General features: G+C 45.6%; 1 protein-coding gene across 1 annotated transcript; it reads left to right on the forward strand.

Annotated features, from left to right (window-relative positions):
• Positions 1 to 280: 280 nt before the first annotated feature.
• LOC147580861 (butyrophilin-like protein 1) lies at positions 281 to 13,603 on the forward strand. Its single transcript, XM_086706508.1, has 9 exons — positions 281 to 373; positions 2,787 to 3,134; positions 7,479 to 7,760; positions 7,875 to 8,075; positions 8,317 to 8,337; positions 8,430 to 8,456; positions 9,465 to 9,491; positions 11,978 to 12,004; positions 12,426 to 13,603. Exons 1-9 carry the CDS (start codon positions 289 to 291, stop codon positions 13,088 to 13,090), a joined length of 1,683 nt encoding a protein of 560 aa, XP_086562634.1. The 5' UTR covers positions 281 to 288; the 3' UTR covers positions 13,091 to 13,603.
• Positions 13,604 to 14,287: the final 684 nt, after the last annotated feature.

Raw genomic sequence — 14,287 nt, forward strand, 5'->3', positions numbered from 1 at the left:
TGGGGCAGAAACTCCTCAGAGATATAGAGGATGAGGATCAACTTTTCATGGGGAATTGATGGAGCCCTCTGTTGGGAGTAAGGCCAGGTCCTTTGTCCTGAGCAGCCTTTGTCCTGGGGCCCCCAGCCCCATCAGCATAATGACTAGTAGCAAAAACTCTTTTTGTTCTGGGGATTATCAGCCTTGAGCCCTTCTGTCTGTTCTGAGGCCCAGAGCTGTGGGCTGGCTCTCCTCATCTCTGTAGGTGTTCTCCTGCCTCCTGCCGTGTCTCTCCCCAGCCCTGAGGAAATGGAAGATTGCCGCAGAGGCTCTTTGCTCTCCAGGCTCACCTCCCTGCTTTTCTTCTTCCAGTTGCCTGCTGGGGGGTCTGCAGGTAAGTGTGTCCCCATCCCCCTTCCTGCATCTCCCTTGGGTGGGCGAGAGCCTCTGGGAGCCCTGCTGTGTCTCCATCAGGACAGATGGTTATTGGTGGAGGCCCTGGCTGTCGGAAAGTTCTGGTGGTCCCCCAACCACTAGGTATAATTAAATATTTAAGAAGAGTCCCAGAACCAAATGCAACATGGTGCAGCCACTCTAGAAGACAGTATGGAGGTTCCTCAAACATTAACAATAAAACCACCCTACAACTCAGCAATTGCACTACTAAGTATTTATCCAAAGGAAACCAATGTACTGATTAAAAGGGGCACACACACCCCAATGTTTATAACAGCACTATCAACAATAGCCAAAGTATTGGAAAGAGCCCAAATGTCCATTGACTGATTAATAGATAAATAAGAAACAGTATAGATGTACATGGAATACTACTCGGTGAGCAAAAAGAATGAAATCTTGCCATTTGCAACAATGTGGATGGAACTTGAGGGTGTTATGCTAAGCGAGATGAGTCAGAGAGACACAAATACCATATGATTTCACTCATCTGTAGAATTTAAGAAACAAAACAGCAGAGAGGAAGGAAAAGTAAGATAAATACAGAGAGGGAGGCAAACCATTAGAGACTCTTAAATACAGAGAACAAACTGAGGACTGCTAGAGGAGAGGTGGGTAGGGGATGGGCTAAATGTGTGATGGGCATTAAGGAGGGCACTTGTCGGGATGAGCACTGGGTGTCATATGCAAGTGATGAATCACTGGGTCCTACTCTTGAAACCAATACTACACTGTATGTTAACTAATTTGAATGTAAATAAATACATTAAAAAAAAAAAAAGGAAGAGTCCCAGGACCATAAAATAAGGGAAGGGGACCAAGACAGTTGTCCAGTGAGGAGTTTATGTCTTACAAAGTAAAAAAAAATGTGAATTTCACTATGAAAAGTGTGAAAATAAATTTCTTTTATTTTTTGTTTGCTGGCTCTATTGGTATCTCAGTAGTTATTCGGTTATTAATTCATTACATTCCATAAATATTTACAGGATACGAAGTTTGTGTAAGGTGCTGATCTATGTACAAACCAGAGTCCCTGTCTCCACAGAGCTTACATTCTGGCAGGAGACAGCGAGTACTAACTACCTCAACTCCATGGAATCTATGTCTGTTAGAGGAGTGGACAGTATGGGAGAAGGAAGTAGAGCAGGGTGGGCAGTCAGCGGTGCAGGAGGGTGTGTGGGCGGGCAGCAGTGCTCCATAAGGTGGTCGGTGTAGGCAGTGAGATGGGAATGAACATGTGGAGTACCATCCTGTCCAGATCGCCAAGGAAAGAGGGTTTCCAGAGTGGGGAGCAGCCAGAGCAAAGCAGACAGTGTGCCTGGGTGTTGAAGAAGCAGAGGAGGCATGTGTTGGGTGGAACAGAGTGAGCAAGAAAGAGAAACAAGAGTTGGATGTCAGAGAGCACTGAGGGATCATCCTTATTGGGCTTGCAGGTCACTTCGGGAACCAGAAAGGCATTGGAGGGCTTGGATAGAGAGGGGACATGGTTTTACTTGCAGGTTAAAAGGGTCACACAAATGGGGCCGGGAAGAGGATAGTCCCAGGGACACTAGTCATGTCATTCCTCAGGTGAGACAGAGTGACTCAGCCAAAGTTGAGTAGCTCAGGAGATGAGAAGTCACTCTTCGGTGATCCAACAGGGTTCTTTCTGCAGAAGTGTCATGCCGTGACATGTCCACCAGGTCTCAGAAAACCAAGGCCTGTGAAAGGTGGTGGTGATTTGGGTGCTTGTGTGATGGATTGAGGGCAGGTTTTAATGGAAATAACTGTGGGCTCTAGTTTTTAATGCACATGTAATTCAGCAGAGGAGAAACACATGGGCAGAAATAATAAACTTCAACCAGTTTTCAGTCCTGTTCTAAGAGGAGCCAAGCTGGAGCTGTGATCTCAGAGTATGGTCCCTGGAACATCAGTCTCAGCATCCCTGGGAACCCCTTAGAAATGTGCATCGTTGGATCCACCCCAGATGAACTGAGCCAGAGCTCTGGGGGTGGACCCCAGCTGTCAGTGTTTTACAAGCTGATTACAATCACCAGCTTCCAGGAAGCTGGTGATTGTAATGCTTGTGAGTTAATGCTTGTAACCCTTGTGAGTTAGAGGGTCCTTCATGGAGGGCTCGAAACCAGGAACACAGGCTGCTGAGGGAGTCTCTTTGATATCACTTCTGGGTTTCAAAGGTGTGGTAAGATGATCTTGTCCCAATTCAGAGTGGTCACAGCTCAGTCTGTCAGGTCAGAGCCTCCCACCTGCTACTCACCCCTGCCTGCCTGGGCCCCCCACCTCACAGTATGTGTTCCATGCCTCCCTACCTGTGTCTCTCCACTTTCTCACTCCTGTGTCTGTGTCCACAGAGGAGTTTGTGGTGATTGGCCCCCCGGGCCCCATTGTGGCAGTGCTGGGTGGGAACGTCACGCTGCCCTGTCGTGTGTCCCCAGCCATGGATGTGGAAAACATGGAGCTGCGGTGGTTCCGCTCCAAGTTCTCAGAAGTAGTGTTCATCTATGAAAACCAGCAGGAACAGAAAGAAGAGCAGCTGGCTCAGTACACAGGGCGGACCTCGCTGGTGAAGGACTTCCTCAGCCAGGGGGAGGCCACTGTGCGTATCCACAAGGTCCAGGCTTCCGACAATGGGCTGTATACCTGCTTGTTCAGAAAGGGAAGTTTCTATGAAGAGGCCAGTTTGGAGCTGAAGGTGGCAGGTGAGAGGTTGATCTATATTTAGTGTCATGAATATTGGAGTTGGGAACGACCTCAGGGGCTAAGTAAATCAGTCCTCTCATTTTAGAGATGAGGAAAGGAGCGATTTTCACTTGTTGATTAGTTCAATAGGAATCCTTATAATTCTTTTTTTTTATTTTTTAATGTTCATTTATTTATTTATTATATAATTTATTGTCTAATTGGTTTCCATACAACACCCAGTGCTCATCCCAACAGTTGACCTCCTCAATGCCCATCACTCACTTAATTCTTTTTGTTGTTGTTGTTAGAAACATCATCAGTTTATTTCTTTTTTAAATGTTTATTTATTTTTGAGGGAGACAGAGACAGAATGTGAGTGGGTTGGGGCAGAGAGAGAGGGAGACACAGAATCTGGAGCAGGCTCCAGGCTCTGAGCTGTCAGCACAGAGCTCGACGCAGGGCCTGAAGTCACCAGCTGTGAGATCATGATGTGAGCTGAAGTTGGACGCTCAACTGACTAAGCCACCCAGGTGCACCAATCGTCAGTTTATTTTTAAGTTGTCTTCCCTAAAAGAAAGTATTGCGACTCGAGTATAAAGTCACATTTTTGTTAAATTGATGAAAAGTAAATCAGAAATATTTCTTTTGATTTACAACTCTGTCATCAATGCATGCAAGTTCATGAGTACATTCTTTTAAAATTTTTCCTCTAAGGACTGGCTAATTTCTGTTACTCAACACCCCTTGCCCCCATTTTTGCATTAAGTTGTCTGTCCTAACAATATACCAGTATCTTTTTTTTCCCACGCCTGAACTTTATTTATTTATTTATTTTTTAATTTTTTAAAATTTACATCCAAATTAGTTGGCATATAGTACAACAATGATTTCAGGAGTAGATTCTTTAGTGCCCCTTACCCATTTAGCCCATCCCCCTCCCTCAACCCCTAGGGTAACCCTCAGTTTGTTCTCATATTTATGAGTCTCTTCTGTTTTGTCCCCCTTCCTGTTTTTATATTATTTTTGTTTCCCTTCCTTTATGTTCATCTGTTTTGTCTCTTAAAATCCTCATATGAGTGAAGTTATAGGATTTTTGTCTTTCTCTGACTAACTAATTTCATTTAGCATAATACCCTCTAGTTCCATCCATGTAGTTGCAAACGGCAAGATTTCATTCTTTTTGATTGCCGAGTAACTCCATTGTATATATATACCACCTCTTCTTTCTCCATTCATCCATTGATGGACAGTTGGGCTCTTTCCATACTTTGGCTATTGTTGATAGTGCTGCTATAAACATGGGGGTGTATGTGTCCCTTCGAAACAGCACACCTGTATCCCTTGGATAAATGCCCAGTAGTTCAATTGCTGGGTCATAGGGTAGTTCTATTTGTAGTTTTTTTGAGGAACCTTCATAGTGTTTTCCAGAGTGGCTGCACCAGCTTGCATTCCCAAGCCACTTAATTCTTTATACCCTTTTAAGATATATAGAATCCCTACTAAGTGCCAGGTCCCCCCTGGGCACCTGAATACATCAGTGAACCAAATAGAGATCTCTGTCCTGCAGAGTTTATGTTAAAGACAGTAACTAGACAGACAGATGGGTTATAGAGGATGTTAGCTGGTGGTGAGTAGAGACTTAGCTAAGTGGGTATCTGGGGGTGAGAGTTCCAAGCAGAGGAATACTCGTGTGAAACAACCAAGGTTGGAGTGTGGCTGGTGTGTCTGGGCAGACAAGGAAGCCATGTGGTTGGTGAGACAGGTGGATGGGAGGTTGGTGAGAAGTGACAATCCTGGTCCAAGGACAGAGAGAAGGGATTGATCTTGAACAGTGCATGAGGAGTACATGCTTGTGCAGGTACTTGAGTGAATCCAGAAAGTGTTCCAAAGAGCCCTGGTGGTTGATGAAGGGCACAGAGAGCATGGTGATTGTGGTTATGAGCAGTTCAACAGTTAACCAAATAGTCCTGGGGCTGGAGTGGCCCGGGTGGGAGAACTTGGGAAGAAGTGGTGAGGGGTTTTGAGGTTAGGGGCGATGCCAGACCATAGAAGGCTTTGTGTGGTGTATTACGGAGTTGGGAAGAAGAGCTGAGGAAATTTTAAACAGAGCAGTGAAGGGAGGTGTTTTTAGGAGGAGGTTTTCTTTGACAGCTGTGAGAGAGGGTACATAGAAGGTGAGCAAGACTGGAGAAAGACATGTAGTTACAGGGTGGGGAGGATGGTTCCCTGAATTGATGTCAGAGCAGTGGAGTGGGAGAAGAGAAGGGTTTCCAGTGTCAGAGATGTTTGGAAAGTAGACCCAACTGAGTGGGTGGATTTGGGGACACAAAGAGTTTGGGGGTTGGAGAGAAGGGACTGGAGACTCCCAAGGTTTGTTTTGTTTTTGTTTTAATTGTTGTTTGTTTGCGTGTTTTTTGGCAACTTGTTGTTTAGTAGTAGTATTTAGAAGTATTGCTATTTTGTGTTAGTTGTTGATTGCTGTCATAATGCTGTGCAACATAGACAGAAATCTCAGCTGCGCATAGTAACAACCATTTATTTACTGTTGAGTATTAGGGGAGTTCAGCTCACCTGAGCTGTGTTTGACAAATCTTAATGGTGCTTACTCATACATCTTAAGTGTAGGGGAAATATAATTAAAGACAATGTCTCCGAATCCAGAAATCCTCTTCACAAAGGTAGTAGGGAGAGAAAACATTTTTATTATGGCATTAGCATTAACCAGTAAGTGATGTGCATCCCAGAGAATCTACCAAGGGGTTTCAAAGACAGAAGAAATCTCACCTTTTTACATAGCCACGCAGACGCAACTTGTTACATACATGTTCTCTGGATAGACACTTACTAGCCCTCAAGTAAATGGACTTGACAGTATCATTTGTCATGGGCAGTGCACTCTAAATGTACTTGGTAATTGGGGTGACCATCTATGTTAGCTGATTGGCTTTATCCCAAGGAAAACAAATTCTCCAATCTTAAAAGTTAAAAAAAAGCTTTTAAATTCCAGTGTAGTTAACATGTAGTTTTATATAGTGGCTCAATATAGTGCAATATAGTGGTTCAACACTTCCTCCTGTTACTCAGTAGAGATTTCAACAGAAACTTGTCAGGCCAGGAGGGAGTGGCATGATACATTCAGAGTACTGAAAGGAAAAAACCTGCAGCAAGGCTGTCATTCAGAATGGAAGGAAAGATGAAGAGTTTTCCAGACAAATAAAAGTTAAAATAGTGTGTTTTTACAACTTCTCCCATCTTTATGACAGGAAGTGGTTTTGCACTTGGGCCCTGGTCCCCAATGAGGTTAGGCTCCTACACTCCCCCAGTAACTGGGAGAGAGGGGTGCTGTCCACCTTGGTGTTAACAGTTCAGAAAGAGGGCTCCCAAGGTCTTGAGAAACACATTCCTGGATCACAACCCTGACAAAAGGCCTATGTAGTTTTCGAAAAGGACGTATATACATTTCAAAGAGGAGAGAAAGCCCCCACAATCACAAATTTCCTCAAGTAAATGGCATAAGAAAAGGATGGGAAGGGACCTTACTTTCAACAGGGACAAGAAGCCTCTGCCTTTTAATATATTTTGTCCTGACAGTCGACCTTGACTGGGTTTACTCACACGGGTGAAGTTCATTGGGCTGTTGGCTGATCTAGGACAGCTTTGGCTGGAAGGACTGCTCTAGCCCAAGCATGTCCGTCCTGTGGCAGAGGGCAAGGCAATGGCACAAGTACTTTCCAACTCTGCTGGAGTCACATTCCCTGAACTCTCAGTGGCCCAGATAAGTCCCATGATGGAACCCGGAAGCAGAGTGTGAAGGCATTAAAAATATGTGGCAGAAGGTGAGCTGGATGTGAAACAGGCTTAAGGATTGGGAATATTTTCATCATCAGCCTATCACAGAGAAGCCAAATATGAATAAGTTCAGGGTTTGAGTTTGAAGCATCTGTGAGGAATCCTGGCAGAGCTAACATGTGGATATTAGCAGGGGGAACTCAGGAAGTAGGTAGGGTTGTCAAGGATGGAAATGATTTACCACAGGGTACTGAGTGTGCTAGCGGATGCCCTGGAGAGTGTGTGAGGTGAGAAGAGCAGAGAAGGATAGAACTTGGGACGAAATTCCTTTGTGTTACTCTGGGTGATGGACTTCCCAGCTTTATGGATGGGAGAAGAGCCCTGCCCTCTGCAGGTCCCCATGCTCCTTCCTTCTGTTCCCTGTGGCAGGACCCCTGCTCTAATCCTTGCAGGGACCACTCCCCAGGGAGCCCTGGAATGCAATGCTACACCAGAGTTGTGCAGAGGAAGGCTCTGCTGGCATCCCTGGATTCTGGAAGGCCTCCTTGTGCTCTCCAGCTTCTCTCTCACAGGTGTGGGCTCTGTCCCTCAAGTGCACATCACAGGGCCAGAGGAGGACGGGGTCCGAGTGGTGTGCACGGCCTCGGGATGGTTCCCAAAGCCCCAGATACAGTGGAGAGCTGCTAATGGGGAAAAGTTCCTGACATTCTCTGAGACCCATGCCCAAGACACTGAAGGGCTGTTCAGCGTGGAGTCTGCTCTGGTGGTGAGGGACAGCTCTTCAGGGAACATGACCTGCTCAGTCCTCAACCCCGTCCTGGACCAGAAGAAGGCGATGGCCATTTTCATCCCAGGTCAGCACTACTTCCCATTCCCAGCAGGGCCAGAGGGAGTGGCCTAGGGTTTCTGTGAGTTTGGGCTGGGCTGCCCTGGTCTGTGCCGCTGATGGGGTCCCTGGCTGGCCGCAGAGCCCTTCTTCCCCCAGGCCTCTCCCTGGAAGCCAGCTTTCATAGTGAGCCTCGTGGTGCTGATGCTCTCACTCCTTGGGGCTGCCTATTACATCAAGACAGAATATACTGTAAAGAGGCAGGAGATGCAGGAATGGGAGAGACTGCACAGGGACAAGGAGGAGGCCCGGCGGACAAAGGAGGAGGCGTTGAAGGCCAGAGGTAAGGCAGCTCAGGAGCCAAGGCAGGCAAGTGTGGAAGGTGGTGCAGAGGACAAGCTGACAGCAAGGGGCTTGGCTGGAAACAGGTGGCTGAGCAGGTCCAGAGAGGACAGCTGGAGCTGTGGAGGGGGGTCTGGAGTTAGATCTTGTAGGATACAGAGAAGTCCTTTTATGAGTTCTTTAGGTGCAGTCTTTCCTTTCTTAAGGATGGGAGTTCAGACTTATTTTTCGTTCTCTTTCAGATGAACTCCAAGAAGATCTCGGTAAATTCTGTTCTTTCCCCAGAAGTTCCTGAGTCCCCTGTGTAGGAGACACTCTGGTTATTAGCTCACCAGTTTCCTGTGTTGTCTTTCAGGCAGGAGGAAATCCATTTACCTGGGTGGTGAGTGACTCTCCAGTTGTCTTTGGGTCTCCTGTCCTACCTAAGCTAAGGTGTCCCTTCTCCTTGTTTCAGGCACAGACATACGGACCCTTCCCTGGGTCAGAAGTGGAAGCTGGTGGGGGGCAGGACCCAGCTCCATGGACTTTCCCTATCTGGGGTGCTGTTTCCCACCCTGTGCTTGGGAACCTGGGGTGATGGTGGTCCCTGGAGTCTGTCACGCATCTTGGGTTTATTCCAGTGCCGATTTCCCACCATCTTGCCAACTTTTTAGCCTTCAATGCAACTAGTTCTCATTCAAACTGGATGCTCTGAGATTTTGGTAAAGAAGCTATGTAAATAAATGGGGTCATTAAGTTTAGGAGTGTGTCCCCTCCATATAACACCATTCAGGGAGAGTCTTTTCTCTCCAGTTCCTGGAGGTGCTGGTCACAAAGTGATGGGTAGAGGACTGGGCAGACTATGGGTGGGAATGCGGTGGGGTCAGCTGTCAGTGCTCCAGAACAGTGATGTGTTTTCTGAGAAAGTTTGGCCCCTTTTACCCCACATCTTACCTAACGTCCCTGTCCTTAATTCATGTCCCCTTTTGTGTTCTTTCCCAAATATCTCTTTGCTGGAAAACATTGGATGTAATAATGATTTCTGTTTATAATTATGGAGTAATTTATATTTTATTCCCTAAAATATTTTCATAGAAGCAGAACTGAATGGAGATAGAATAAGAATATTTGAGGTTTTTAAGGCACAGGATACTAAATGGCTTTGCAAAAGGTCACACAGCTGCAGCAGGCTGGGGTGGAACTCAGCCTGCAATTCAGGCTTTCTGACCTGTGATCCAGGGAATTTCCCCCAATACCCTGTTGTCTGCACATCGCAGGAGGATATCTCCTCTCCAGCCTCCCTACTCTGTTGGGAGTGTCACCTGTAGTACAGAGAGGAGGCAAGGCCAGTAGATCAATGCTAAGCATACTTGTTCTGGCTCATATTTCACTAGAGTATGTCCCTTTTCAGGCTGGAGGAAGGCGCAGTTGTATGCAGGTGAGTAATTCAGTTTTCTGTGCCCTTACCCCTTCAGCCTCAACTCTTCCCCCTTCTCTGTCAGTGGACCCCATACCAGGACAGGTGTCCCTGTTCTCCTTGTCATGTTTGTCATTTCCTTGTGAAGACTTCAGGGACTCTTCTGGGAAACACAGATCTGCCTCTATTCTGACATGTCTTCTACTGTAGGTCACTATTAGGATTAGCAACTTCATCTGAACACACCTTGTTCAACTGATGCTTTTGCTGGTGCAGTGACAAAAGAGTGCTCATTTATAAGGACAGTTGGAACACAGTAATGGCTTTGTAGACCAGAAATTGCTGTCTCTAGAAGATTTCAGATATCATTCTTGCTTGCTTATGATTCAGGTATTCCTAAGGGGATCCTTGGTTCTGAATCCATTTTACCCTGAAATTCCTACATCTTGCGGATCTACTTTTGATTTTCCTGTTTTTGTCTTGGTCCCCTGGAATGGTGGTCATCATTTGTTTCCTCGTGCTCCTTGTCCAAGTTGGGTTTCTTCCTCTAAACTTCCCTGCTTGCTGTGAAAGTAATTGCTTTAAATTGCCTGTTCTGAATCTGAGATCCAGAGCTTCCAGGATATTTATGGACTCCTGGTGGTGGGTCGGAGAGCTACCTGCAATTATATACAAAATCTTATGTGTATGTTTGTGTAACAGAGGAAGACGTTAAAAAAATTTTTTTTTGAAAAAACTGTAACTTATAATTGTTCACAACCATTATCTCTCCTTTAGGAGAATTGCATGTTTACCTGATGGGCTTGTTACTGGTTTGATTTATCAGGGCAATGTGTGAAGATACGATAGGAGAAAGTTAGAGGAGTGAAAATTGTTTATCAGAAAAATTGGGAACAAATCAGGGAAAGAAAAGCAGTGAGGAAGAGAGGAGATGAGAAGGGAGTAGAAATCCTGTGATTCCTCTTGGAGAGATTTTGGGTAGCTCAGAGTGGTGGAAGAGAGACCACAAATCATAATCATGGTGGTTTGAGTGTAAAGTACACAGAGGGTGTGCACAGTTTTTGGGTGCACAAGAAGTAATAAACTCCCTGATACCTCTTTGAGAGATTTCTGAAAAGACTTACAGTATTTTGAGCAGTTTTGAAGTACTTTTCTGACTGAGTTTGCTTCTGATCATGAGACCATCTCAACCTTCCAGTAGCAGTTGGGGCAAGAGTGTGGTGAGGGGGATCCTAAAGCAGTGAAAGGTTATCCAGAACACCACTTAGCACCGGTGTGAGTTAAGAATCTGGGTCCTTTGAACCTGTGTGAGGTGTGTATGTGTGTGTGTGCACGCACGGGTGTTTGTCCCAGCTGTTTTGTTCATGATCATGGACATGGACTATGAGAGCAGAGAAGGGGGAGCCAGAGATGCAGGAGACCTGGGGCTAGATGTGTGAGGAAACCCCCTTAGAGAGTCTCACTGATTCTTGGGATTTAGTTATTAAAAATAAGGATCAAATAGTCTTCTTTTAGCATTCCCCCTTCTCTGATGGATTGAAGTGCATGTGTTTTAATGTATACCTTGTATACCTTTTTATTTTGTAAGGACAGATACCATCACAGTAGAATAAATATTTGCATATTGATTGGCTCATAGCGTGAGGTGAACTAATGTCTGAAAGCATCATATTTAAAAATTGAAAAATAATTTTTCAGTGTCATGAATAAGGGGGCCTAGGACATGACCATATTTGGGTACCTACCAAGTGGGGTTTCTCCTGGTGATTTCGATCTCTCTGAGCAATTAAGGGGGGAAACAGATGACTAGACCCGATATTTTTGATTTCCCCTTACATATAGGGATATTTTTCCTCCCAATAACCCACGAAAAGGGGAAACAAGTTCATAGTGTCTGTCCTTTCACTGGATGTATGTCTTTCCTGCTTGAACTTCTGTCTCTCCCTTCCTTGAAACCTCTCCATTGCCTTCTGACTAGGGACAATTTCTCTGATGCTGTGTCCTGAATTCTCCTCTCCCAGGGCTTGTAGTTGTCTTCCAAGTTCAGCTCTGCCAGGTTGTATGGTCTCTACCATGGATTAGATTTAACCTCCAAGTTCAGTTTAATCAATTCTTTAGAAATAAATGGAGGCCTCAGAATTTTTTATCTCCCCAATTCTTCTCAAGAAAACCTAGCTTTCAGGATAGATGTGTGGCTAAGGATTCTTGAGAAAGCATAATATGATGGTGAAATCTGGGTCTAGAGCTTTCTTTTCAGGTTGTTATCCAGCCTCTCAGTGGTTAAGTTTTATAGCTTGGCTTTCATGGGAAGGCTGTAGCATGATGGCTGTGTGGTGTGTGTGTGTGTGTGTGTGTGTGTGTGTGTGTGCGTGTGTGTGTGTAAAAGAAATAAATACTTCAGTTGAATGTTTCCAAACGATTTTTCCAAAAGATATCAACACTGATATGTACAGTCTGCTCAAATCTCTGATTTGTTGTTACATTTGTGAAATATGCTTCTCTTGTAGACTGGCGGAAGGAGAAGTTCCAGGCCTGTGAGTTACTTCACATTCTTTCTGGGTACTCCTACTGCTGCCCCATGGCCTCTCATGTCTCCTTTAGCTTGCTGTGTTGGTACAAATGCTGGCACCATCAATGGTTGTGCAGTGGGATGGGGCAGTGAAAGTCACATAGCTGAGCTTAGTGGATGTGGCTGATATTGGATTCCAAATATATATTCTTAAGTCCATGAGTCCAGACTAGTCCTCAAGTTCCCTGTGACCCATCTAACCCTAAGATCAGTCTTATGCTTACTTCTCCTGCTTGGAGAGCTGTGTACTTGAGTCACAAGACTCTCATCTCAGGAGGCTTAGCCCTTCCCATATGCAACTAGGTGTCTGAGGGTGGTGGTGGTGGTTGTGTGCCCTTGTTATGGGGAAGGGGAAGGTCTTGCATGATTGGCAACTCTCTCTGCAGTGTCTGTCACTCTGGATCCAGCGTCTGCACATCCGCACCTTGCTGTCTCTGGTGGACAGACTAGTGTGACCTTGGAGGACACAACTGAGGACCCAGGAGGACCCTGTAGCATCTTGGGCCAGGAGGCCATCACATCAGGGCGCTGTTACTGGGAGGTGGAGATCAGGAATGGAAACAGAAGCGAGTGGGGTCTGGGGGTCTGTAGGGGAGATGTGGAGAGGAAATGCTGGTACAGAGAGTGGCCAGAAGTGGGGTTCTGGGTTCTGAGGTGGGACGAAGGTAAATTCTGTGCCTTTCTCCTCCCTGAGCTTCAGGAAATCCGTGATGAAGTTCCCCACAGGGTGGGTGTTTTCTTAGACCTCAAAGAAGGGGATGTCTCCTTCTATGACATGACTGATGGATCTCACCTTTTCTCCTTCCCTCTAACTTCCTCCACTGGGACTCTGTTTCCATACTTCATGATTCAGTCAGGGGATGTGTCCCTGACCATCTGCTCTGTGGTGGGTGTACCTACAGAGACCTCTGTGCCCCTTAACAATCCTCCTTCTTCTTTGGAGGAGCCTGTAAGCCTCTCAGGGAATGGGTTCAGCTCAGGCTCTGCTGTTGATGGTGCTCTCCCAGGGGCCGACTCTCCATTACTCCCCTATGGCCCTGAGGCTATGTGACCATAGGACCCCAACACTGTCCCAGACTCCTTATGGTGGCTCTTTCTGGAGCTTCACATTCCTTGAGACAAAAGCCTCTGAGGTCAGTCCTGGATGACCTGGTGTCTTGCACTCTTGCTCTGGATGCAGTCTCCTGGGGTATGGCTATGAGAACAGTCAGTTCATGCCTTATGCTCAGGCAACAGAAGATAATAGTTGACTGAGCTGGTTTAGGGTAGGCTGCATTTAACTGTTAGAAGTAATGCTTCTTTTGGTAATGAAAATTATTTCATACAGTCTTTATTCTGCTTGGATATGAAGGAGATGAGGGCTGAATGACTCTGCAGAATTAAATGGTGTATATTTTATCCAACTTGAGTTGTGCAGATGAACCCAGAGGCTATGAGTAGGTCACCAGTTCTATTTTGGGAAATGTGCACTCTGACCAGAAGCATTGGCCATCCAAAAATTTCTGGAGAAATGAATGGCTGATTGATGTTCAAGAGGAAAGCAGTCTAATATTCTACTGTATATACCTCCTATTGTGGGGTGGTGGAAGCACACTTATCTTACCAACCTTAGTAAATATCTGTTATTCGTGAAATACCAGTGCTGTGTTAATTCAGGAATTAAGAAGAAGGATCTGGTTCTTCCTGTCAACTCCAGTTGGAAAGAAGAGAACTTCTACCAGAATAAAGATATGAATGAGGAAGAGAATTTTCAGATGCTGGGTGAATTTCAAGAAGCTTTGACTATGAGCATGGTTTCCAGAATCTGTGTAGTGCCTCTCATTACTTCCAAGTCCAAAGGTGGAGTGCCTGAGTGGCTCAGTGGGTTAAGCGTCCAACTTCAGCTCAGGTCATGATCTCATAGTTCGTGGGTTCAAGCCACACATCAGGCTCTGTGCTGACAGCTCAGAGCCTGGAGCCTGCTTCGGATTCTGTGTCTCCCTGTCTCTGCCCCTCCCTGCTCACGCTCTGTCTCTTTCTCTCTCAAATGTAAACAAACATTAAAAAAATGGGGGAGGGGAAGAGGACCTAATAGATATTTTTCCAAAGAAGACATACAGATCACCAATAGACACATGAAAAGATGCTCGACCTCACTCATCATCAGGGAAATGCAAATCAAAACCACAATGAGATATTACTTGACCCCTGTCAGAATGGCTAAAATCAAAAAGACAAGAAATAAGAAGTTGGTGAGGATGTGGAGAAA

The sequence above is a fragment of the Puma concolor genome, chromosome B2 (genome assembly GCF_028749965.1).
Source record: "Puma concolor isolate L17-30 chromosome B2, mPumCon1.1.hap2, whole genome shotgun sequence".
Classification (NCBI taxonomy): Eukaryota; Metazoa; Chordata; class Mammalia; order Carnivora; family Felidae; genus Puma; species Puma concolor.

Excerpts from the sequence above, each read along its gene's own strand:
- LOC147580861 (XM_086706508.1), top strand. The coding sequence starts at position 289 with ATGGAAGATTGCCGCAGAGGCTCTTTGCTCTCCAGGCTCACCTCCCTG. Across the intron at positions 3,135-7,478 it reads TTTGGAGCTGAAGGTGGCAG|GTGTGGGCTCTGTCCCTCAA; the intron begins GTGAGAGGTTGA and ends TCTCTCTCACAG. Across the intron at positions 7,761-7,874 it reads GATGGCCATTTTCATCCCAG|AGCCCTTCTTCCCCCAGGCC; the intron begins GTCAGCACTACT and ends GGCTGGCCGCAG.